This window comes from Pochonia chlamydosporia, assembly GCF_001653235.2.
Source record: "Pochonia chlamydosporia 170 chromosome Unknown PCv3seq00009, whole genome shotgun sequence".
NCBI classification, from domain to species: domain Eukaryota; kingdom Fungi; phylum Ascomycota; class Sordariomycetes; order Hypocreales; family Clavicipitaceae; genus Pochonia; species Pochonia chlamydosporia.
Window position 1 is genome coordinate 51,089 of NW_019154044.1, and position 23,055 is coordinate 74,143.

General features: G+C 47.3%; 10 protein-coding genes across 10 annotated transcripts; 6 read left to right on the top strand and 4 right to left on the bottom strand.

The window, feature by feature from the left end:
• Positions 1–149: 149 nt before the first annotated feature.
• Positions 150–1,262, bottom strand: VFPPC_10564 (c2h2 finger domain-containing protein; the record flags this gene model as incomplete). Its single annotated transcript, XM_022428716.1, has 3 exons — positions 150–157; positions 207–1,120; positions 1,174–1,262. The coding sequence occupies 3 exons, from the start codon at positions 1,260–1,262 to the stop codon at positions 150–152; spliced, it is 1,011 nt and encodes a 336-aa protein (XP_022284061.1).
• Positions 1,263–2,653: 1,391 nt separating this feature from the next.
• VFPPC_10565 (C6 transcription factor) lies at positions 2,654–4,001 on the top strand (the record flags this gene model as incomplete). The annotated part of the gene is made up of 3 exons (XM_018288909.1): positions 2,654–3,052; positions 3,125–3,620; positions 3,682–4,001. 3 exons carry the CDS (start codon positions 2,654–2,656, stop codon positions 3,999–4,001), a joined length of 1,215 nt encoding a protein of 404 aa, XP_018138037.1.
• Positions 4,002–5,249: 1,248 nt separating this feature from the next.
• VFPPC_10566 (aldolase-type TIM barrel) lies at positions 5,250–6,633 on the top strand (the record flags this gene model as incomplete). The annotated part of the gene is made up of 8 exons (XM_018288910.1): positions 5,250–5,319; positions 5,391–5,420; positions 5,482–5,543; positions 5,595–5,854; positions 5,952–6,056; positions 6,105–6,252; positions 6,302–6,421; positions 6,481–6,633. 8 exons carry the CDS (start codon positions 5,250–5,252, stop codon positions 6,631–6,633), a joined length of 948 nt encoding a protein of 315 aa, XP_018138038.1.
• Positions 6,634–8,319: 1,686 nt separating this feature from the next.
• On the bottom strand, positions 8,320–10,114 carry VFPPC_10567 (glucose dehydrogenase; the record flags this gene model as incomplete). The annotated part of the gene is made up of 3 exons (XM_018288911.1): positions 8,320–8,524; positions 8,584–9,769; positions 9,832–10,114. 3 exons carry the CDS (start codon positions 10,112–10,114, stop codon positions 8,320–8,322), a joined length of 1,674 nt encoding a protein of 557 aa, XP_018138039.1.
• A 1,873-nt stretch (positions 10,115–11,987) lies between these two features.
• VFPPC_10568 (NmrA family protein) lies at positions 11,988–13,068 on the top strand (the record flags this gene model as incomplete). The annotated part of the gene is made up of 2 exons (XM_018288912.1): positions 11,988–12,045; positions 12,098–13,068. 2 exons carry the CDS (start codon positions 11,988–11,990, stop codon positions 13,066–13,068), a joined length of 1,029 nt encoding a protein of 342 aa, XP_018138040.1.
• Positions 13,069–13,528: 460 nt separating this feature from the next.
• Positions 13,529–14,452, bottom strand: VFPPC_10569 (oxidoreductase CipA-like; the record flags this gene model as incomplete). The annotated part of the gene is made up of 1 exon (XM_018288913.1): positions 13,529–14,452. One exon carries the CDS (start codon positions 14,450–14,452, stop codon positions 13,529–13,531), a length of 924 nt encoding a protein of 307 aa, XP_018138041.1.
• Positions 14,453–16,056: 1,604 nt separating this feature from the next.
• VFPPC_10570 (beta-lactamase family protein) lies at positions 16,057–17,401 on the top strand (the record flags this gene model as incomplete). The annotated part of the gene is made up of 3 exons (XM_018288914.1): positions 16,057–16,578; positions 16,631–16,922; positions 16,974–17,401. The coding sequence occupies 3 exons, from the start codon at positions 16,057–16,059 to the stop codon at positions 17,399–17,401; spliced, it is 1,242 nt and encodes a 413-aa protein (XP_018138042.1).
• Positions 17,402–17,491: 90 nt separating this feature from the next.
• Positions 17,492–18,576, bottom strand: VFPPC_14787 (hypothetical protein; the record flags this gene model as incomplete). The annotated part of the gene is made up of 6 exons (XM_018292555.1): positions 17,492–17,553; positions 17,605–17,811; positions 17,860–17,944; positions 18,004–18,125; positions 18,174–18,299; positions 18,354–18,576. The coding sequence occupies 6 exons, from the start codon at positions 18,574–18,576 to the stop codon at positions 17,492–17,494; spliced, it is 825 nt and encodes a 274-aa protein (XP_018138043.1).
• An 841-nt stretch (positions 18,577–19,417) lies between these two features.
• Positions 19,418–19,752, top strand: VFPPC_16772 (hypothetical protein; the record flags this gene model as incomplete). The annotated part of the gene is made up of 2 exons (XM_018294525.1): positions 19,418–19,478; positions 19,538–19,752. 2 exons carry the CDS (start codon positions 19,418–19,420, stop codon positions 19,750–19,752), a joined length of 276 nt encoding a protein of 91 aa, XP_018138044.1.
• Positions 19,753–20,412: 660 nt separating this feature from the next.
• Positions 20,413–21,570, top strand: VFPPC_10572 (3-oxo-5-alpha-steroid 4-dehydrogenase protein; the record flags this gene model as incomplete). Its single annotated transcript, XM_018288915.1, has 2 exons — positions 20,413–21,496; positions 21,545–21,570. The coding sequence occupies 2 exons, from the start codon at positions 20,413–20,415 to the stop codon at positions 21,568–21,570; spliced, it is 1,110 nt and encodes a 369-aa protein (XP_018138045.1).
• Between the last annotated feature and the right edge of the window lie 1,485 nt (positions 21,571–23,055).

Here is a 23,055-nt window from a genome sequence, read left to right on the forward strand (position 1 = left end):
ATAAAAATAGGGAGACATCGATGTGTATGTAGATGGTATATAGACTGAACTACGACTGCTGATCGAGTGTCACGGTAATTGCGAAAAATTCGTAGTGTCAATTGGTCTTATGTCTAGATGCAACGACGTATTAACCATTACTCAACTGGCTAAACGACTATAGTTCGATTATTCCTGTATTTAATACAACTAGCCATTTGACCTACCCGGAACATCTGGCTTGAAATGCTTCATCAAAGTCTTATTCCCCTTTCCTTCAAGCCTCGTTCTCATTCGTCTCTCCGCCCTCTTCGCGCTACTCACTTGCTTCATCCTCGAAGCAAGCACAGATCGAAGCTCATGCGCAGGAAGATGCACGAGACTCTGTTGATCGCCCATTCTAAATTGCGACAATTGACTAGCGACTCTCGCCAACGTGCGATCATTCCTCGTCAATTCCGACCCAGATTTTGTGACCAGTTCGTTGGACGCTGTCTCGTTTGATGATTCACTGTGTGGTAGTGTGCGCCGTGATGTGTTTTCTGCTGGTAAAGTTCGTTGGCCGAGGATTTTGCCTGATGTCAGTTTCATGATCGACTCGCCGGGAATGATCATATCTTGGACGGGTTGAGCCTTTTCTGAGAATTCATAAAAGTCTTTCATGTCGTTGTTTATTTCGAAGCGGCAGTGTGCCTTTGCCGTCATGTGTTGCTGGATGCCCTCCACTGATCGCTTGGTCTTGCTGCAGAGCAGACATTCCTGATAGCCATACACAATGAGGTGCAAGTACCACACTAAAGTTTCCAAATCGACAATCAGGGACCCTTGCTGCGGAATACTGAACGAATGTGTTTGCGACATGTGGTCGAGGTTTTGGTCGAATGATTCCGACAAAGTACCACAGAAGAGACATTGCTCGGGTATGAAGTCGGGGTTGGCGTCGCGCTCTGTCTCTGAGTCTCCTTCACTGTAGAGCTCATCTTCGGAACCTTCTTTGTCTACCATTGGTTGAGACGGTGACGTCCTGCGATCAGAATTTTGAGCTGGTCTTGAGTTTTGTTTTGACCATTCATCTTGTCGGGCTATCGCGGACGGTAACACCACACCAGACGAGGCCATGCGGTCCTTGAGTTTGGCAACACTATAACTGGTTAATGGCTACGAGAGTTAGGGCATATTGGGGTTGTCACGTACTGGGCATCACTTTTGGCATGTTCCCGCCACGCCTGAGACGACGCAAACTGCACGTCGCAGGTTCTGCAATTGAAGATGCGATTGTTCATGGTGACGATGTGAGACTGTCCTGCCGAGGTGGATGAGTTGACCATTTACGTGCTTTATAATGAATATTTGAGTTGCTTTCCGGGATCAACCAGTCCTCACGACGAGGTCGATCTCTTTAATATAGTTCTAAATCTGTTCAATGTCTTGGCGATGCTCATGGTAAGATCAACCATGTGGAGAGTCCCCTGTCAACATGTGGAGAGACAAGACCAAATTCTCCGCCAAGTTGCCGTTCTAGCCACTGTAATCAGCCAAAAGGCAATCAGGTTGGCACCCCGAGTTTTCAAGTGGGCTTAATTGGGTTTGTGAGTCACCCATGGCATCACCACGTAACCTGCTTCAGTTGAGTGGGCTGGGTTCAGTTGTGTATTGAGTCACATATGACCAACGTCTTGAATAGGAAGCTCATGCCAAGTATTTGGCCGAAAAGAAGTTAGCTTAGTAGTTGTAATTGTCACTATTATTTTTTAATAGGCGGAAATTAAGGACTTGACCTAATTATTATGCAGCGTGCCATGCTACTCACAATTCGTCATCTCAATTGAAGCCAGGGATTGCCTTGGGGCTGGAATGAGCCCTGGATTTGCTTCATATGGTATCTGATGGCTAGCAGGATAACCATTCGCTACATGGCCAGAGTAAGTTGTTCATCTTCTGAGCTGGGCGGTTCGCCTGGCCTACTTGAAAGTAGCTTCTAAGACTCATTGAACAAGAGTATCAACTCCACTGACCTTGAAGCAAAGAGTTATTTCTTACCGATCACAATGCCCCGGTTAATTCCATCATCACAATTGTGGCTCATGGGTGTCACTGTGAGTGGATGGTGGCTTCGGCGCCTGTCTAAGTGGGCATTGGGGCTGCATTGGAACTTCTAGAATTCGTTGCGAGAGACATTTACTAATGAGTTTGGTCCAGAGGAGTCCCACTAACTAATGATGCTTTTGACCAGATGAGATTCAGCCCTAGGTGGTGGAGCTGAACGATCTTGTGTCAATCGTCACGGCTCGTTAACTTGGTCGGAAATCGAGGCCAATTATTGCTTGTTGTTTGTAGAGCAGCAAGCCCATTTGTTTCATTCTAGTTTATTATTTTGCAGTTCCATCTTGATCAAGACTGTTTTGTTTGGGCCTATGATACGAACTGGCGGGGCTAATTAACGGCGTGATGCCACTAGACTCCTCTCTCAATCTAACTTTAAGTTGAAGCTGGAACATTCTGCCTCGCCGTCGAGCAAGATTCGAGTCTTACTCGCCCCATGAACCAGCCTCACGCGACCATCAACATCTACACTCTACCATCCATCCTCGCTACCAATGACAGCGACATACGGGCGCGTAGCACAAGCACAAGCGCTGTTCTCTGAGCCATCGACATCCTCACATCAAACATCATGAGCCGGGAGGGATCTACATCCCCCGACGTGACGACTGAGACTTCAGTCGGCTCCTCACCGCCCGACACTTCTGCTCTCACCACGACAGCTACGCCTGCCCGCCAGTCGCTGAGTCGTCGCGGACACTTTAAGTCCAGGCTCGGCTGCTACAGCTGCAAGCGGAGGAGAGTTAAATGTGACGAGTCTCGCCCGGAATGCTCTCCATGTCGGCGTCTCGGTCTGCACTGCGTGTATCCTGTGGTGGATTCGGTAACGACTGTAGCCCTAAGCAGAAATCCATCCATCATACAACTTAAAGATCTCAGATTTCTCCACCAGTTTCTCACAGCCGGGTTCCCTACTTTACCTCTTCAAGGTGAAAAGGTCTGGTGGGAATGTGCCGCAATGTCACACAAGGTAAGCACTCGGTCTCTATCGTCTATCACCAGACTTCGGACTCAGACATACTCACAAGTTATCGCGCCCTAGTCTGAAGCACTTGCACATGCCATCCTAGGACTCGGCGCATCTCACCTTTCACAAAATTGCAACGTAGATTACACGGCTCAAGCTCTGCAGCATCGCGTCGCAGCTATCAAGCTCGTCAACAACCAATTCGCTAACCCGCCCGCGCGGTCTGAGGAAAGAGACGCCTTATTTGGTGCCGTCATGTGTCTCATGGCGCAATCAGCTTTAATGGCCGACAGCATGGTCGACTACTTGACAATGTCTCGCGGGGGCAACCTCGTTGTACATAACATCAGCCTCGACCTCTCAAAGTCAATATTTTATGGCTTCACGCGCGCCGGACACTATGAGCTGCTTGAGAGACAGGCACTTGAGGAGCCTAAAACTTATGAGCTGGCAGATGCATTCAGGACATCAGCGGCAAGTTTAGAGCCTCTTTGTACGTCGCCGACACAAATCCGATACCAGAAGCTGCTCGTCTCTTGTCTTGATGGTCTGAAGGTATCCTCGTATGAAGGTATGTTTTGAGTTAGCTCATAACACCTGTTTGTGCAGAACCCAAGCTGACCAGTGTATAGCATGGAGGAAGTTTGTTCCTCTGTTTGTAATGCCAGCCGCACTTGCTAATGAAGAATTTGCCGTCTTCACCAGGCCAGACAACTACATTTCTCATATACTTGTCATACATACATTTCTGCTAGACTACTTACTTGGCTCGTATTGTCTGCGCCAAGCCACGGCGCCCAAGTGCCAAGGTCGAAAGTTTGTCATTATTTCTTGGACCAGAAACCTTGCAGAGCGCCTGCCGCCTGAATACAAGGAGCATATCAAATGGCCACTAGAATTTTGCGATATTCTTTCCGAGCAAAAGGATTCGCGGTACCTACTCTGTCCATGAACGAGATTGCAGTTAGCACTGTGACGGGGCATAGAAACCGTCGGAACAATAACGGAAGCCAGTTTTCCTGGTTATATGGCAAAAATGTCGCTCATTGGGCTCGTATCATGCCGGAATAATTAACCACTATGACGGTGTCAGGCAGCGCTTGCGATGATGCACGCATACCATCGAAGAAGCCACCAAAGGCGCAGCAAAAGACCCGAGGCCAGGGGGAAATACGTAGCATGCAAAACTCGGATACCGCGCATGGACTTGAATAACTTATGGTAACCAAATGGTCACGATGCCTACCTTGAGGCTTTAACCGCGCAGAGCATGCTATGCATGCTCCTCATACCACTATCACAAATGCACTCGCGTACATATATATATTGGATGAGATTTTCAGTTGGATGCCGGCCAAAGTCCAAGGGAGTTGAGCTACCTTTCAGTGGGATGGCCATTGCGCATTTTCTTGCTAATCCGACATGAAATCGGATACTAAGCTCGAAGTTCGGTATGGGTCATTATTACCTGTAGCATGGCCAAAACTGTCCAGTTACATAGAAATTTCTACCTTATACTTCACATCACGGAGCCAAGTGCCAACGGGAAGAGGCCGATATTGGCTGATCTTCACTCGTCTGGTACCACAATGTGGTGGCTGGTAGCTCTAGCAACAAGCTAGATTGGCAGCATTGAGTCTGAGAACTTGACGTATCATAGTACATACCATATTAACAGAGAGCTATATAATTAATTCTATAAATCAATGCACTATCATGCAATTTAACGGTTGGAATAATTGCAGACACAATACCACGTTTGTAGAATACCGTTCTCAAACTGACTTGATATGGCATCGTGGCTTGCCTTTTCTACAACTAGGTCCCACCAGTGTAGAGGTAACCAAGTTGAACCCAGAACAAGGCGCAACGCCATTTTGACAGCTGAAGTAAGCCTCTAACTGTTTTTCACAGATCGCATCAATTGTGGCACCTCGGACCGTCAATGAATGGCTAATTCCCCTCTGTAAGCAAGCCCAGTTGCGGGATGGGATAGCCATTTGTGCCTGTCGGAAAGTTCGGGTGCAACGGCTACAGCGGCGTCAAACATTATTAATGTTTAATGTTCTGTCTAGCGAAGGTTAACTTAGCCAGTACTTAACTATACTCAATGGCCACCAGTTTTGCATCATGGCAAGTCTGTTCTAGTCTTGACAAACTAATTGCGACATCACAATACCTTATTGAAAGACTTCTCACGATGGTTAAGACGCTTCCGGCAGGGCTGTATGCTCCATTACCTGTCTTTTTCACTGACGATGATAAACTGGGTATGTGACCTACACCTCTGGTATCATGAGAATGGTGGGTAATTGGAGCTTCAATACCTAATACCGAGCAGATCTAAACGCATATAAAGAGCACGCCAAATGTGAGATAGCATTGCCCACTACTCCGGTACGTTTGTGAACAGCCAGCAGCTAATGATGTAGATGTCGCCGCGGCTGGAGTTTTGCCCGTCGCCTCAGCAAGCATAGGCGAAGCGGCACACCTGGTTTGTTTCTCCAACCCATGCTACTATCCAATAATCTAATTGGTACCGCAGGATCGTTCTGAACGCATTGAAGTCATCAAAGCATTGCGCGATGCTCTAGATGCCATTGGTTTACACAAAACTCCAATAGTCGCGGGTGTCGGCGCCACAAGCACCCGTGAAACTATCCAACTAGCAAAAGACGCGGCTTCTGTAGGGGCAGATTTCGTCCTTGTAGTTGCACCAGGCTACTATGCAGGAGTTTTGAAATCCAACACGGCAGCGATGCGAAATTTCTTCGTTGATGTTGCTGCTGCATCGCCCGTGCCAGTGTAAGTGACTGTTCACGACGATGTACTGTGCATTCTGCGCTTTGATGGAAAAGTCGTGAGACCCATTGCAAATGACGGCTGACTTGATTAAAACTAGCATTATTTACAACTACCCCGGTGTAGCGGCTGGAATAGACCTTGACAGCGATGATGCTACAGCCATCTCCAAAGCTGCACCAAATGTGTGCGGTATCATGTTGTCGTAAGTTGTGCCTGTTGTCTGATCTAGAAAATATCTCACAACTATTAGCTGCGGTAATGTCGGCAAGTTATCACGCATTACGACTCTTGTAGACAAATCGTCTTTTACAACCTTGGCGGGATTCATTGACATTCTTCTCCCGTCCGTGGCTGTTGGATCTATGGGGGCTATTAGCCCGTTGCCGAATATTGCACCAGTGAGTTCCCTGCATCGTATGTTCTACTGGAATATTAACAACAAGGTAGAAATTTTCCACGAAGTTATGGCGAGCAACCCAAAGCCTTGACACTGCTGCCGATCGTCAGTCTGCAAGAGAACTCCAGAGTTTAGCCTCGCTTGCAGAGGCGGCTATACTCAAGAAAGGGGTAAGAACTATCGCTTTGTGCAAATTTGTGATGTTTCTAGAATGTTGATAATTTTGTAGTTACCCGGTTTGAAGAGGTTTCTGAGCCAGGAGTATGGATATCCGGCTGCGCCTAGGCTGCCTCTGCCACTAATGGGGGATGAGATATCTGCTCAGCTGTCTGAAGACAAGCACATTAAAACTATCTTGGAGATGGAGAAGGGTCTGAAGTGATCAACTGAGTGTGTCTGATACTTCATTTTATATCTATCTAATCTTAGCTAAACTAGTAAAGACGATAAGCGCGTTGTGAAGGACCATATGCCCTGGTTGTGGATGCTGAGGCACATTTCCAACCCAGTTACTGTTTGACATAATGTGCGGCTTGAAAAAATAGCACAATTGCAACATCTAACCCTTGAAGTCGCTATCTCCTCCTTGGAATGAGCGGAGCCCTTAAGAACCCCCGGAATATTCTGTCACAACAACATTGAAGGAGTAACTATGCCACGTAAGCTGGGAAAATATAGTAGGAGAACCGACTTACAGATGCCAAAGCTAGAATACACACCCCAGCAAATATGAAGACAAGATCTATGGCCAAGATGTTGATTTCCATCCTGTGCAATCCGTGTTGTCCGGTCTGGTGTTTAGCAAAGTATTAATTGGGAATGTCTTATAGTTGGAAGGGTATCCTCACATTCACACAACTATGTAATGACTTATTGCGACGTTAAAGGAAGTGAGTGTAGCTTGGAACTACTTTGCTTGTTCAGAGAGTCAAGTGTCCTTGACAGTGCCGTAACCGAGATGGAACTCTGAAAATGTGAGTGCTTGAATGATACCTAGTCCGTGGTGTAGTACTGTAGCTGCATAAAATGCCAAAAACGGGTATGGACATGTGAAGCTTCGTGCATTGCTACTTGGTGCAACCCTAGGCACATATATGCAGCCTCATGAAGCGTGGACTTGTATGTAGGTATTCAATGACACGTCATCATCTTGGGGGAAAAGGTTGGAATCCGTGGTTTCACAACCAGCTGTAATCTTGCTGTGTCGTATTCAATATAAGACCAAAGGCAACCAAAGGCACGGATGAAAATCACCTCGGGCTTTGGGATAGGACAATTCATAATTGGAAAAGCTTACGCCCAGGCAGTCCCCTTTCCGATTGGATGAGCTAGGTTACTTCGCCAAAGCTGGATATTGTCTGATAAAGCTGCCTGTCAAAGGCCGATATGGGGATGGCGGAGTTTCGGCGTCTGATCAAATGGTGTGAGGTTTCAAAGGCCTTCATGGATGCCCACTGCATGGATTAGACCCTGCGCCACTGGACGCGTTTACCAATGTCCCCCTGGCTGGGTTACGTGCAAGGGCAGGGGATTCGGAGATGCATCATCAATGCAATCTTTCCTTCAATATTGGAGTCCTCTTGACAATGGCAATACATCTATCAGATGCAGTTTCGGTGGCAGCCTGTAAGTCTACTTAGACAAAACGGGCTGCTAAATAGCGGCATTGACCTCTATTACCAATAACGGCAGCTGCAGGAGTAGGTAAAAATTAATTGCTATGGCCTACATTGGAAGACAAGATGAGTCCGGTGTTCGAGTTTCGGGGAACAAGCTGGAACTTCTGATGTGCAGTGTGCAAAAGACGCTTGGCCAAAGTTTTTGGGCTGACGGAATCGCCAAAGTTGTGTCACACCCAGGGCTGTTTTCACTTGATGGTTCGAAGAGACGAGCATCCTACGTTTAAATTTAACAATAATAGAGGAAAGATTGACATTTGCTGTTGAAAACTGAAGCATGACAACCTTCCCATCCAACTCTACCTGAGAGAAGACCCATTTCATTTGGTGTGTGCAGAGGCAGCAGTCGGAGGTGTCGATCAAGACCAGAGAAGACTATGTCTAAGCCTTCAGTTTGCGGATTTCAATTCCTGGTTATGAATGATCTCGGCAGCTTGAAGTGCCATTGCATACAAGGCAACTTGGGGATGACCAGTTATTGCGCTTGGAAAAACTGATGCATCTACAACACGCAATCCAGAAACTCCATTGACTTTAAGATCGGCATCCACAACTTTACCCATTGCAGCCGTTCCCATAGGATGATAGCTCGAACTGGGATCGATTTAGAGGTTGCTCCATGACAGAGGGATAAAGGCCAGTTTGTCACTTACATTAGTCCGGCAGCCACCCGCGAGTTCAGGTACTCGTCCGTCGAAGCGGATGTCAGAGTCCCTTCAAATCCAGGTATTCCCAGCTCGCCACCAAGGATGTCCCGACCCATCGTAGCAAACTTGCTGCCTGCAAGCTTGATCTGAAGACGGAGGCCCTCTCGCATAACAAATTTGTCCACCTCCGTACTATTATAGTTTGGGTCAATAAGTGGCGGGTCATTGATATCGGAGGTGGACATGGTCAACTTGCCACGCGATGTCGGCAGCAAGTTAACTAGGACAAAGGTAATTGCCGAGCCATTGCCACCATCCGTATACATAATGAGATGCTCATTGAAGGCACGGTCTTGGTTTAGGAGAGGGTGCGTGGCCGGGTCCGGTGCGACTCCTTCGTCTGCTTCAATTGCTTCAGCCAGCCCTGCCTTGTTCTGGATGCCCGTGGTCACGACAAAGTCAAGAGGCAGGCCCCAACGGTACTGTGGTTGCTGAAATATTTCATTACCAGGACCTAATGCAGATCCGGACCAAGAAGGGTTGAGCTTCCACATCGTACCGATACGACCATGGTCCGACAAGTTGTCACCAACATGAGGTGCGTCAAGCATAACCTCAATGCCGTGTTTGGCCAACTCATTAGCCGGCCCGATGCCAGAAAGCATTAACAGCTGAGGCGTGCGAATAGCACCCAAAGACAAAATTACTTCCTTGCCATGAATTTCCGTCCCATCAGCCAGCTGAATTCCGCAAGCCTGGACGTGCCCCTGACTGTACGCAGACTTCTTTTTGAAGAGTATCTTGGCGACTATTGTGTTAGGCATGATCGCAATGCCGTTGAGTGGGAAAGATACTGGAGCGATTTGGCGACGACCCTGTCGTCTATTCTCATAAAATTCGCCAACTCCAAGCGGAATTCCCGCATTGGCGTCTAGAAAGGGCAGCTTCTGAATGCCTACTTCCTCCCAGGACTCTAGAACAGCCTGTCTGAGGGGGTATGCTCGGCTGGTTGAAACAGATGTCTGAAGGTGTACAGGGCCGTCTGTGCCATGCTCATGAGAATCTACTGTGGCGCTGGCGACGTTCTCAGCCATTTTCATGTACGGCAACAGCCCTTCGTATGTCCAGCGATTGTCGTTAACTGTCTTGCCCCAGAGGTCAAAGTCGACTCTATGGCCTCGAATCCATGCGCCTACATCCAAAATGGTTAGTTAACACTCTTGGTGGAAGATCAATGATAGTGTGATATATCACCGTAGTTAATGACACTTCCACCACCAAGGGCCTTGCCGCAGGGCAGGTCGATCCTTCGATTGCCTAAATGCTTTTGAGGCACCGTCTGATACTTCCAGTCATAAGTTCCTCCATCGAGATTTGCTGAATCTGCGTAAAGAATGCCTTCATCGTCACTAGCATCTGGTCCTGCTTCAACAAGAAGAATCCTTAGTAGGGGATTCAGTTGCAACAGTCGAGCAGCAACAACGGATCCGGCAAGCCCTCCACCAACAACGACGTAATCCCATACAGTGTTCGACATTTCTATAAAGGTTTAAAAGTCAGTCTTTGGGCCGTGTACAGTTCTTTTGCAGATGCAGCAGTGCTGATAAATCAACGTTGAAAAGGCCACGCAGTGTGTTGCTAAGCCCATGGTCGGGAACAATTATATAGATATGCTTCTGTGCAGATGGATCTTGGTGATAGGTGAACCATACGTTAGCCGCGGATAGCAGGGTATGCTTGTTGCAACGATTCTACATCCTGGATCGAAGGCGTTTGCAAACGGCGTATGACTTTATTAATCACAGTATCCTGGTCTATTTGTAGCATATTATAGCACCATTTATGCAACTACATTAAAGTATACTGCTGTGGTGACGCTTACTGGCGACGTAGTTGGCACTTAATTCGAGTCATGTTACTGGTCCTGCTTACCATAGCTGGTCCACAATCTGCCTTTTGTGTTGTTTTACAGTTTGTTCCGGCGGTGGCGTATTTGGGAACGGAATGCCCGAAGGCTTTGGTATCTAGATTATCCAAATATCATTGGCCTTTAATCCGTCCCTTTACGTATAGCAATATATCACTAGTTAACGTATGTTCAGTTTGTTTCTGTTTAATCGAGGTACCTTGCGTGACCCCCTGGGCTCGTTTTGCTACTCCCTGTAGGATATATGGTGATTGGGTGTGTATGGCTATCAGATTTCATTCCCCGGTCTGCCACCTTCATGGCTTAGACCGGGGTAGGCTTGGTGGCAGGAGGTCTGGACTTCTCTGTATTACGCGAATCTTACATAAGGCTTAACGTATTAATGAGATCCCGGTTGCAAAATTAAGAAACTGTTGTGTCGTTAAGGTATTTGAGATTGCTTGGTGTAAGCGAATGATGTATTCCAATTTTAGACATGGGACTTGCGGGTGTCCTGCTGCCGATTGGTTGGCAAGGGTTACAATCAAATTCCAACACCTAATATCTGCTCTCAGTCCGGGACGGTTATTGGGAAGTGACTTGGGGAGGTTAAGTATTGGCATAGACCAAGGTCAAAAGGTCACGCGAGGGTTGCACGCAAGACGCAGAAGTCACTTTAGTCAAGGTTCGGTCAGACTGTGAGGGGGCTAGAGGTACCGCCAGTATTCTGAATTCCGAGTTCGAAGCTACTTAAGCTATTAACACATGAATATTGATACACTGAGGCTGCTGCAATTCTATGGCAGATACCAAAAGTCGTAACAGGACTTACCTCACACATTACTTGCCCCGTTGTTGCTAGGCGCTTCGCCTCAAATACTTTTGACAATTTCTCCGTTAGGCTTTACTGCTTCTGCAGTCTGGTACGCCCATTGTCATCCTGTTTCCACAGAGGAGTTCGTCCAAAAAAATAGACGAATTAGTGCTCTCCAGAGCTGCGTTCGTCAAAACGTCACCGTATTCAAGCTACTGTGCTAGTTGGCGTAGCCATTGTGAATAATACTCCTCTTGAGAAGAATTGATGCTTATGGTGGCGAATTCTTACCACCAATGGATGAGTGGGACGGTATCGCAAAGGGCCAGCAGGCCACGATAGCGGCCGGGCAATAAAGTGGTTGAAAAGACGTGGCTTACGACAAGGCGCCGGGGGGAGGGTGTGGGTGGTTACCACAGGATATTATGAATGCGTAGGCCCCGATCATTTCACCAACCTCAGCAACTGTGGCATAGTTGGGCCTATAATACAGAGTTGCAATTCAGCCTTCGTCGGGTTATGTGTATACATATATAGTGCGGCCTGCCGTACGATCCGTTCTCGACGAACTCTCACTTTTTTCACACCTTTGATCCTTTGCCGTCCCATCATTAGAAAATCTTCGAAACCTTTCTGAGTAGAGGACTCGGGTCTTATCCATGCCGACTGATATCAACCCTGTTACATACTATGAAAACCGTTTTGGTCATCGGAGGCACAGGCGCCCAAGGCGCACCGGTTGTCAAAGGTCAGCCAGGAACTTCGCCCTTTGTACAGGCATTTACTCAGTACTTCATTAGCACTGGCATCCGAAGCCAAGTATGCTGTCCGTGTCATTACAAGAAACGCCTCCTCCAAGGATGCCATCGAATTATCGACCATCCCTGGGGTGGCAATCTTCGAAGGAAATACATACAATGAGCCCACGCTTCGTGAGGCGTTAAAGGACGTAGATTACGTCTTTGCTAATACCAATGGATTTGCCATTGGCGAAATGGCAGAAATCTACTGGGGCATCCGCATATATGAACTTTGTCGGGAATCCGAAGTGAAACACTTCGTTTACGCCGCTCTAGAGTATGCCTCAAAGCTAGGAAATTTCGACCCTAAATACCGTTGTGGTCATGTTGACGGAAAAGGCAAAGTCGCGGACTACATTTCTGCTCAACCGCCTACTCCCATGGCCTGGACTGTCGTAACGTCCTGCATGTACATGGAAGGACTCTCGGAATTTCTCCAACCGTTTCCCGACCATGAAGATCCGAGCACTCTTGTCTTTGCAGCTCCCCTGGGAGACGGTAAATGTCCTCTCATCTATCTTGAAGACTATGGCCAGTACGTTAGATGGGTTTTCGATACACCGTCTCGCAGTAGCGGCATGCACTTACACGTGGCAACGGAGGACATCTCATGGAAGGACCTTGCTGCTGCTTTTACAAAGGTCACTGGTCGAAAATCAATTTATAAAGACCTAACATTGGACCAATATTTTAAACTGCCAATCTTTCCAAACCCCGAAATGGCGGTTGGTCATTCTGCCAGTGGAGAGAATCCCACACTTCTCACTTTCCGAGAGAACTTTTCGGGCTTTTGGAATATGTGGAAGGACGATTTAACGAAGCGTGATTACGACCTTTTGGATGACATCCTCCCGTCTCGAGTGAGGAGTGTGCAAGAATGGATGGAAAAGACGGGATATACTGGGAAACCATCATCCGTTTTGAAGGACTACCGCGATGGGGTGGGTAGCAGAAATGCTGCCAAGCAGTAAATATCTATCTCTATGATGGGAAAGTAGGGTGATGCAGTAGCACATATATCAACTTTTTCCTGTGAGCTTCCCAGCAACCTTGCTACCTGCATCCGATGGAAAGGACTAGGCACCTGTGGGATTGCGGACTCATATTGTCAACAATTTGATGTCGTATCTGACCAGTATGCCTTGGCCCTGGAGAGAGGCGGAATATTCGGCGTTGGCCATGCTTTAACAATCGTTCATGTTGTCACTCGGGTACACAACTAGGGTATTATTCTGCGCGCCGCCTCGGAGAATTGTGTTGATGCGATGCTTAGGTCTGCGTATGAGGCGATGCTATGAACACCATACATATCTACGTGGACGATTTCGGACAATTTGGATGGAACTAAACTTGTACGAATTAATGAATTAATACGAAAACTACCCAACACCCGAGTCTTTAACCTAACAAGTACAACAACGTGACAAACTTTTACACCAGAGCCTTCTTGATAACCTCCTCCACAGTCTCCTTACCTAGTCCCAAATTCTCAAGCTTAGCCAATTCCGCAGCATTCACCTTGTGCTGAAAGTCTCCACCATGGCCGTCCAAAAAGTGCGTGACGAAGAACTTTGTGTAAGGCGCCACGCCATCACCTTGCTTGATCTTTGCCTCATACTCCGCAGCCACATCCTTCACATCCCGCGACTGGATGTCCCAGTCTGCGTCCGTTGTACCCGTTGCCCGCTGGACAGCCTCCAAGATTTCACGCTGGGTCAAGTGGAATGATGGCGTGTAGGCAGCTTTGTTCTTGTACTTTGCCAGATCGGCCTCTGGAAGGCTCAACACAGCAGCAAGGGCTTCGCCAGTGTGAGCGATGCTCGCCGTGTTGGCCTTGGCATTCGCGCCGCGCCACAAGGTAGCTTTGCGGTTTTTGGCGTCGATGCCCCAGAGTCCCAATTTGAGGCCGTCGTCGAGCCATGGGCCGATGGCGATGGAAACCCAGCTGCTCACTCCGAGACTTTCGATGAGATCGCGAATCTTCTTTTTGGCGATGAGAAGTCCGTTTTCTTCGATAAGCTGGCCGGCATAGGGATCGGGTCCATATTCAGATGGGAAGACGTAGGGGACACCGACCTTTGCGGCGGCGCGGATGGCTGGTTCTTGGAGTTGAGCGAGGTGAGAAATGGGAGGCATCAGAACTACGGCATCTTGTCCCTTGAGTGCCTCTGCGAGAAAAGACTCGTCTTCAAGATTGCCATTCTTGACGATGACTCCGGTTGGGAATGTGCTGGTGGCTCCTTGTCGCTGGAGGGCGGTGATGGTGTGGCCGCCTTGGCGGAGGAGGGTGTTGATTGTCGGTTTGCCAACTTGGCCGCTGGCGCCGATGAATGCAATCTTGCGTCCTTGAGACATGTCTAATAATTGGATAGAAGTGGTTTATTAAGGGAGCTGGTAAGTGGATTATTGAGCTGGATAGTGTTGACTACTGAGTTGTTTCTTGGGTGTGAATTGGCTGATGTAATTGAACTTTGAGCTTCAAAGAATTGCTGTTGTGTAATGTTTCTAATTGTTGTACATTCTTCTCATCAAGGAAGTCGTGAAGCTATTTATCTCATCTCAATCTGTAGCAAACATCGCCCGTTCCGGAGTATCCGACTTCAATCATGGCGCAAATTTATAATCAGATTTGCATCATCTTCGTAGCATGGACTGCACCATCCGCAATAGCCACACAATGTATACTAGACCTGGCTTATACACCCGACCGAAGCCATCAGCGACTATTCCCACCGTAAGCCGTACACAGAAGAGTGGCTAGCGATGAACAAATCCAGATGTGCGGGGATTAAGCCACTGAAGCCCTGCCATTCCCATCTTGTACAATCCAATGACAGTGAGGCTTACCAATAACCCTAGTGATGCTGGAACTCAAGCCACGGTGATGGCTGACCTGTCGTGGCGGTTGCAACGGGTACGACGGCTGAAGCGGCATGAAGCATCGTGAGATTCATAATACAGCCTACATCCATTTTCTGAATGGTGTTTCAGAGTCTTGATTCCACATATACCATGTCTTGATGTCAGATTTTGCGAAAAACTTAATAATTAAGTGTCGTGGCGTGTAATGTAAGTGATCTTGTCCCTCTGTTGGCATGAGATGACGCATTGTAAGCAGCTTGTCTCACGACGCCCTTGATCAATTGCGCCTTTCAGACAACAAGAGACAAAGTTGCCCGGTAGTCATCAATTCTGGTTCTTTCTACAAGTTGATTTGACTCTTGGAGATAGTTAGCCTCACCGTCTTTTTGGTGTTTACCGGGCTTCAAGATCATTTGCACAGTGAAAGGGCAAAAAGGCACTGCGACTCCGTCTCAACACTCCGTCCGCAGCTACATACTCCTGCAGAATGCTCTGAAATGGCATTGCGCCTACGATGGAACGGGCTTGACTCTCTGGTTCTCGAACAACCAGTATCGTCAAGTGCATACTGGGCTCTCAATCATACAATTGCGAGCACCTCAACATGAGAAGATGCTAGTTGTGTGTTGCTTTATCACTGGCTGCTAACGCCCAGGCCAGTTTAACCCATTCTCTATGGGTTGTTCTGCACGCTTCAAACCAAGATACGCCAAGACAGTGCCGTATGCATTGTTGTCCAGTCCATCAAGTCAGATTAGCCCATCATCTTCCTCTTGATCTTCAACTGCCTCTCGAGTCACTTCCATTCGCCCGGAGCGGAACCGACGTGTGATGATACTTATTGAGCGGGGCAATGCCGAGCCGCGGAGGAATAATTTGACACTTGCAGCAGACAGACGGAGAACAGCATCACTAGTTGTTAGACAAGTCGGCCGAATGCATGCTGCCTCGGCGATTCATCCGTCTCCGATAGATAGTCGTGCATAAACAGCATCGTCCCCTCATTGAGCTCTCCGCACGTATTGCACACTGTTATTATTGTGAACGTTTTACGGATTCTTGCATGCAACATAACGGAAGACTCGAGCATCATCGAAATGAAATTCACCGACAAAACCCACCAAAGTCTCAGTGATATTGTAGACAAAGCCGTTGCCGGAGATGATGCCATTCCAGGAACTACAGTCGTTGTCGTCAGCAAAGACGGCTCCGAACTCTTCGTCAAGTCGGCTGGCAAGCGGGGAGTTTCAACAAATGAGCCAATGACCCCAGACAATATCTTCTGGATTGCTTCTTGCACAAAAATGCTAACCGGACTGGCGTGCATGCAACTCGTTGAAAAGGGTGTCTTGAAGCTTGACGATGCGTCGCAAACCGAGGGCTTTTGCCCAGAATGGCGGGATCTTAAGGTTCTCACATCGGACGGCCAGTTGACAGAGAAAAAGAACGGCATCACCCTGCGGATGTTGTTGACACATACTGCTGGGTTCGGATACGCATTTTTTAATGAACGACTGCGTGATTGGGGGTATCCGGCTGGCATAAATGAGTTTTCTGGTGATTTTGATGACATTATCCAACCGCTTGTGTTTCAGCCCGGTGAGGGATGGGAATATGGAGTAAGTAATCAATGGTGATGAAGTATAGCGACATGTTGGCTAATTTTCGCAGACAAACATCGATTGGGCGGGCATTGTGCTTGAAAGAGCTACGGGCATGTCTCTGAACGGCTACATACAGGAACATATCTGCAAACCCCTGGGCCTTGAAAATGTAAACATGTTTCCAAATGAAAACATGAAGAAGCACCTTGCGTACATGCATCAAAGAGCACCAAATGGAAAGTTGTCTCCTCGCGATCATCTTCTTCGGAGGCCATTAACAGTCACATCCGATGAGGACAAGAAGGCTATTCTCAACAGTGGTGGTGCTGGCATGTTTGCCAAACCTCAAGAATATGCTCGTAAGTCTTTCCACCCCGTCTGCTATTGAGTAACTAACTTGAAGGATACAGGCGTTTTGGCCGTCTTACTCAATGATGGGACCTGCCCACGCACTGGGGCAAAGTTGCTTGAAAAATCGACGGTCGACGAAATGTTTACCAACCAAATCCACAAGTTCCCCCAGTTCGGACGACAAGGTATCCCCGCGTCAAAACCTGACCTCACACACCCTCTACCTGATTTATACCCAAGCCCGGGAAATCCACCACAAGGATGGGGGTTGAGTTTCATGCTCAATGGCGGACAGACTGGCAGATCTGAGACCACGGGTTGGTGGGCTGGGCTGGCGAATCTGTTTTGGTGGGTGGACAGGGAGAAGGGGGTTGGCGGTATGGTTTGCACGCAAATTCTGCCATTTGGTGACCCGAGAGTACTTGGGCTGTGGGTTGAGGTGGAAGCTGGTGTGTATCAAGGGTTGAATTCTGCTACAGGTGACTAGGTGGTTGAGAACAAATGTGTGGAAATCTTTCATCTTCCAGAAGCCTCATACAACTGAATGGTATTCTCTGTGAATTCAGGGCTTTATCTATTACTCCATTTTCTCTTGTTCTTTGAACGGTTTGATGCTGTGTCCATGCGGAAATGATGGGCCTGGGATAGTTAGCAAGTTAAACACACCTACCACAAGGCGATTGACCTTACCGAATTTCGGATGAACAATGTAGTTCTCTTGATATACATCCACTGACTCCCGGCGAGAGTAATCCATCACCCTGGAAAAGTCAACGCATTGATGCGGCGCTGTTTGATTCACAATGGGTTGTGCATCAATATCAGTCCACATGTGGGTGATAATGGACACGTCGCCTCGGCAGGTGGCGCCCATCCGCAGTACTTCTAGGCAGTGTTCTGAAAGATGTTAGCTGTGTATAAAAATGGATTCTCTCAGTGACTTACGATTATGCTCGCGGTTTATTCCAAGCTCCTTCTCAGTGGCGTTGGGGAAATAGTACTCCGGGGTTAGACTCTGGTAGAGACGTTTCTAAAAGGTTGTTAGCATATACTGAATTACCAAGGCACCCACATCTTGTCTTGACTTACGATGCAGTGTAGCTCATGGAATACACTGAGCATGCCTAGATATCCCCCATCTGGCAGCTTCACAGCTTCATGTTTCCGACCCCAACGTTCTACCCAGTCGTCGGAAACTCGAATATTGTTGTCTGTCCAGCCTCAGCGGAGCACTACTTGACGATACCTGATTTACTCACACTGTAGTAGATCCTTCCATGCCTTGTCTACCTCTGCTCTTGGCTCGCCGGTGTACTTTCCATGGGGTGGTCCTTGGATGGGGAATATTTCCAAATGACTTTCGTCTCCGATTACATTGGCGGGGGCTTATAATTCGATTAGCTCACTGTTCTGGTAATAGAATCTAGACCGGGACTTACAGTCTACCAGTCCGAATATAGACGGTTTGAGCTGTGAGTGAAAAGTTGAAAAGATAAAAATAGTCGTGTAGATGCTGATTAGAACGCCGTGAAAAGCGTAGGTAGACCAGCTTTGTCTTCGGCTCGACCTGGTTAGAATATCAGGATATTCACCGTCACTCGAATTTGAAGACAGGCTATCTTCTGAGTTTACGGGCAAGTAGTCCTTCTCGTATCGAACCATTTTGAATTCTCAATAATTCAGAGCAGCCGTCCCGGACCAAACATTCAGATTCGAAAAAAGAATGCTAAATGTTTAAAGGAACAGAGGGAAGAGTCAATTGCCAAGACTCCCATCCGGCAGGCAACCTCCCCTCCGCGGGGAACGTACAAGACAACTCATCTCGTCCGAATATCAAGTCCGAACAAAAACCCGCCTGCTTACAGGTATTTTTGCACCGCCAGTCTGACGTCCACGATATCATATCAGGAAGGTGCTTTATGACCGACCACAGACAAGACTCTTTCATCCTTCCGCATCGCATACATCTCCACACGCACAAAAGGATTTTCACCAATCCTCGTTAACGTGTGCAACGTCTCATGTGGTCGCTCAGGAAGGATGACTCCGCCACCAGACTATCTGTGCTTAAATAGGATCGACCGACAACCTTGACATGGAATGTAAGCACTGGGCTGTCATCTGCGGGGTAATTAAGCTTATCAACTTGGTTTAGTTTCGTCAATTGAGAACGCAAAAAGTCCGTCAACTACTTTTATCCGCAGAGAGCCGCACGCTCATTCGTTTACGAGATCTGACTACCAGACGTGGCAACCCGAAGGACTTAAAAGTCCGACATGCACCTTCCTCATTGAGTATCTTTGAATAACAGAAAATCCTTCGTATGCATTATGTCTAGTTATGGGGGTGTTGTAGCATCTAAACATGTTCTAGGTTACGGTGACATTAAATGACAACTCTTTTCTTCGCAACCTATGTTATACTCTTGTTTTCACAGTTGACAACACTTACGTCCTATCAGTTGATCTTTGTTGCTTTCCTGAATATATGAGACAAAGCCAATATGAAGTTGTCCGTTGTTTTATCTACCTTTATTGCCTGCGTGGCAGCGATGCCCGTCGATGGTACAGCAACCCGCCGTAGCGGAGTTCTAACTTTGAAACTTCTAGCTAACAAGACATAGTACGACCTAATGCGGATGAATCGTATCTTCCGATGAAGGTTCGAGCGGATACCAGTGCTGATGAGTCGTATTTGCCCATGAAGAGAGCCGACACCAGCGCGGACGAGTCCTATCTTCCAATGAAGCGCGACGGGACGAGCGCCGACGAGTCGTACCTCCCTATGAAGAGAGGAGACACAAGTGCCGATGAATCGTATCTTCCAATGCGGAAGTAAGATTAGCAGGGATGAATCATGTCATAACAACCCGATAGGTTGACTGGGGAATCTGGCATGTTATGAGCAATCACCAAGATTGGTTTCGGCATGGCACATTGTGGCGACATTACATACTTGACTGGATATTATATAACGGAATTGAACTCTTAGGCTAGGTTCAATTGACAAGGCATACCTCATCCACATTGTCGGGACGTGGTTCCAAGCGAAGTGAAAATGTACCCTGGTGGCCGGCTGTCGTGGCATACAACTCCGTGAATGCATTACCAAACTGCCGGCAGTTCGGACCGTTAGCATTAAATGCAGGGGAGGAGTACCACATAAAGGAAAAGATGTGCCGAACCAACTAACAGCTCTGTCTGGATACGCGTCCAAACTGGATTAAGGAGTTGCCGAAACCCAAAGTGGGAATCTAGTGGAACGAGCGGCCCGAAATCCGGCTCGTATTCAACAGGCCACGCCCAATAGAGCGGATAGTAAGGAATTAAAGGGGAATATTCTTCGACATAGTCATAGTTTGTTTTGTAACCCCTTGAGGTGATGGGTCGAAACGAGTCCCGTCGGCGCGGATAGTGTGCAACTATATAGCACATGCCATTGCCACTTGTGAGCCCCAATGAAAGTAGCTAACGTATAAATGTGTTCACATCCAACACAATGTTAAGCCTACTTGTTGCCGTATTTGCCTTGTGCAAAGCAATCTATGCCCAAACACCTACTGAGACCGCACCCCTTATCATCAACCAAGGCCCAACCAACAGATGCTGGAGCTGGTACGCCGAGCCAAGCGACTATGGCTCACCTCCAGACAAAGAAACCAACTGCTACGGTGATAACATGTACGGGAGGTTTAATCTAGCCACATATGGATGGCGGTACCCGAACGACTACCAGAAGTCACCAGGTTATGATGGCTCTGTGACAGGCGCAAACGGATCACCGCTCACTATATCGCTAACGAACAATGCGAAGAACGCCAATTGTACAGGTGTTGAGATCAATCTCAGTTATGACTATCCAACCGCGGCATTGTACGCCAATGTGAGCGATACAGACCTCTCTCAATACGATTCGGTTATCATCGAGTACGACGCCTACGTTAAATCTGCTACTATCTCGCAGTCAGAATGCAGCTGTTTAGAAAACGGTAAGGCATCGTGCCCAAGCTGGTGGAAGTCGCAGTTCACGACAGATATTCTGTTTTACCAAGGCCCTAATAAGGATTTCAATGTCATTTCTGTTCGGAATTTCGACCCGCAAAATAATGGCAACTCGTACTTTAATGCAGCTGGCGGACATCGCTACCAATATAGCGATCATCAGATCCAGCCCGTTTCTGGGACCAGGGCACATGTCCGGCTCGATGCAAAGCATTTGATCGCATCCTATAGTAGCCAGTTATGTCAAGGAGGTTCAACCAATGGGCCGATCTTCTTGCGAAGCATTCAATTTGTTTCTATTGCCACTGGGGCGGACATGACGGTTGAGATCCAGAATGTCAAGGCCAACGCTTTCAAATATAAACCCGGCACCTTCACGTCTTCCGCTGTCCCACCAGGGTGTACGCCAACCAATTGTCCAAGTCAGCCAAGTGATCCGAAGAGCTCGTGTGCATCATGGGTCCCTCAGGCCACAGGGGCTCCAACGTCGAGCAACAAGTTGTATGATCAATGTGGGGGAAAGACTTGGACTGGGTCGACGAGTTGTCCGAGCGGAGCGGCATGCAAGATTCAAAATGAGTGTAAGTTAGACTTACCATTACGACTATCGTAGCTAACAGGGTCTTCAGATTATTCACAGTGCCTTCCTGTTTAGTTGGAGAATAGTCCGTTGCCGCCCTGTTGAGGAGACTATTCGGGAGTTTAAGAATTATCCGTGGCCGCTTTGGAGTTTTCGGTCAGCTGTGCATGACAGAAAGAGTTCACTCTCGACTCTATGCTTAGCTCTTTAAGACCAATATCGATCATTCAACTACGTCATCGCTTGCAAATACAATTTCCAAACAATATTCCCCATCGGTAAATGTTAGCTCCCTAAGTTGTAGGTTGTGATCCTGACGTCTCTGGAACTATGAGTGCCAGCAACCGTGCCATACAAGCTGTACACAAGTAGAAATATGTATTACTCAAAAATAATCCCGTAGCTCTTTTAAGCCACAGCACACTCACTCACGTTGTGGAATTTGTACATGCTGTGTCTTGATGAATAGTCCTGCAGGGACTGCACATCTGCTGAGGCGTGGCACGCAAAACCTCCCACTTGTTGCGATCTGCCGTACCATTACATCTCAGTGCAAAAGTTTTAGACCGATAATTTCATCTGTCGCAATATCTCTGACAGCTATTGATCACTAAAGAGTTATCGTGCGAAGCCGCGACACACTTGATTAGGGCCCCTAGCTACCCGAGACATTAAAATCGTTAATCTCATTCTCGCGAGAACTAGATAAGCTTCCTTGGCCATATTGTGCAGTGATGCCACAAACATTAGAGAGGTTAGCAACTAAGAATGTCTGACACTAGTCCTATCGACAAAGGCTAGTTTAGCTCACTAATTTTTGAGGAATCTAACTGGTTTTATTGTGTCACCATTACAAAATGCACTTCTACCAGTTTATAAGGTCATATAGCATATTAATACTACTACTTAAAAAATTAGTCAACAAACAGTATTCCTAGCTAGTTTCTATTAGGGAACCATAGATAGCCAAAGACATACTTATGTCAAGTAGTAGCCCGATCTACAGAGGTATGTTGCCGTAGTCATCCTGTAATATTTTACCGCCAACTAAAAACTGCTCTGCTTTCTGGAGAATAAAGACCATCCTAGACTACTTAGTTTTACTTGGCGTTTGCTATGCGTGTATAGTACCCCTTTAAATGTTAATATTTCTAGTTCTTAGTAACCTTATTTCTCCTAAGTCTAGAATAAGCTTAACTTTCCTAGACGTAATAATTCTAAAATCTAAACTAATAGTACAATGCATTTATGTACTAGGAGTAAAGTTACAGACGTAAAGTATAGTTCCACCACAGATAGAGAGGGGAGGCTATAATTTGTTTAATATCTCCTTATAATGTGAGGTCGTAGACAGAGCAAAGGAGAGAAGGATGATGCAATCAGACGTCTCACTGGAGGGCACGCGGCAGGGTGACCTGTGGAAGAGCAAGATGTGTATGATGATGAAGATCTAGCTAGCTATGGGGGCTGTCAGAGAGACTAGACAGAGAGGGGGTCACGTGCTATGGCCCCCAACAATCTCCTTATAAACACTAAGATTTAAGTCTTTGCTTAGCTTTA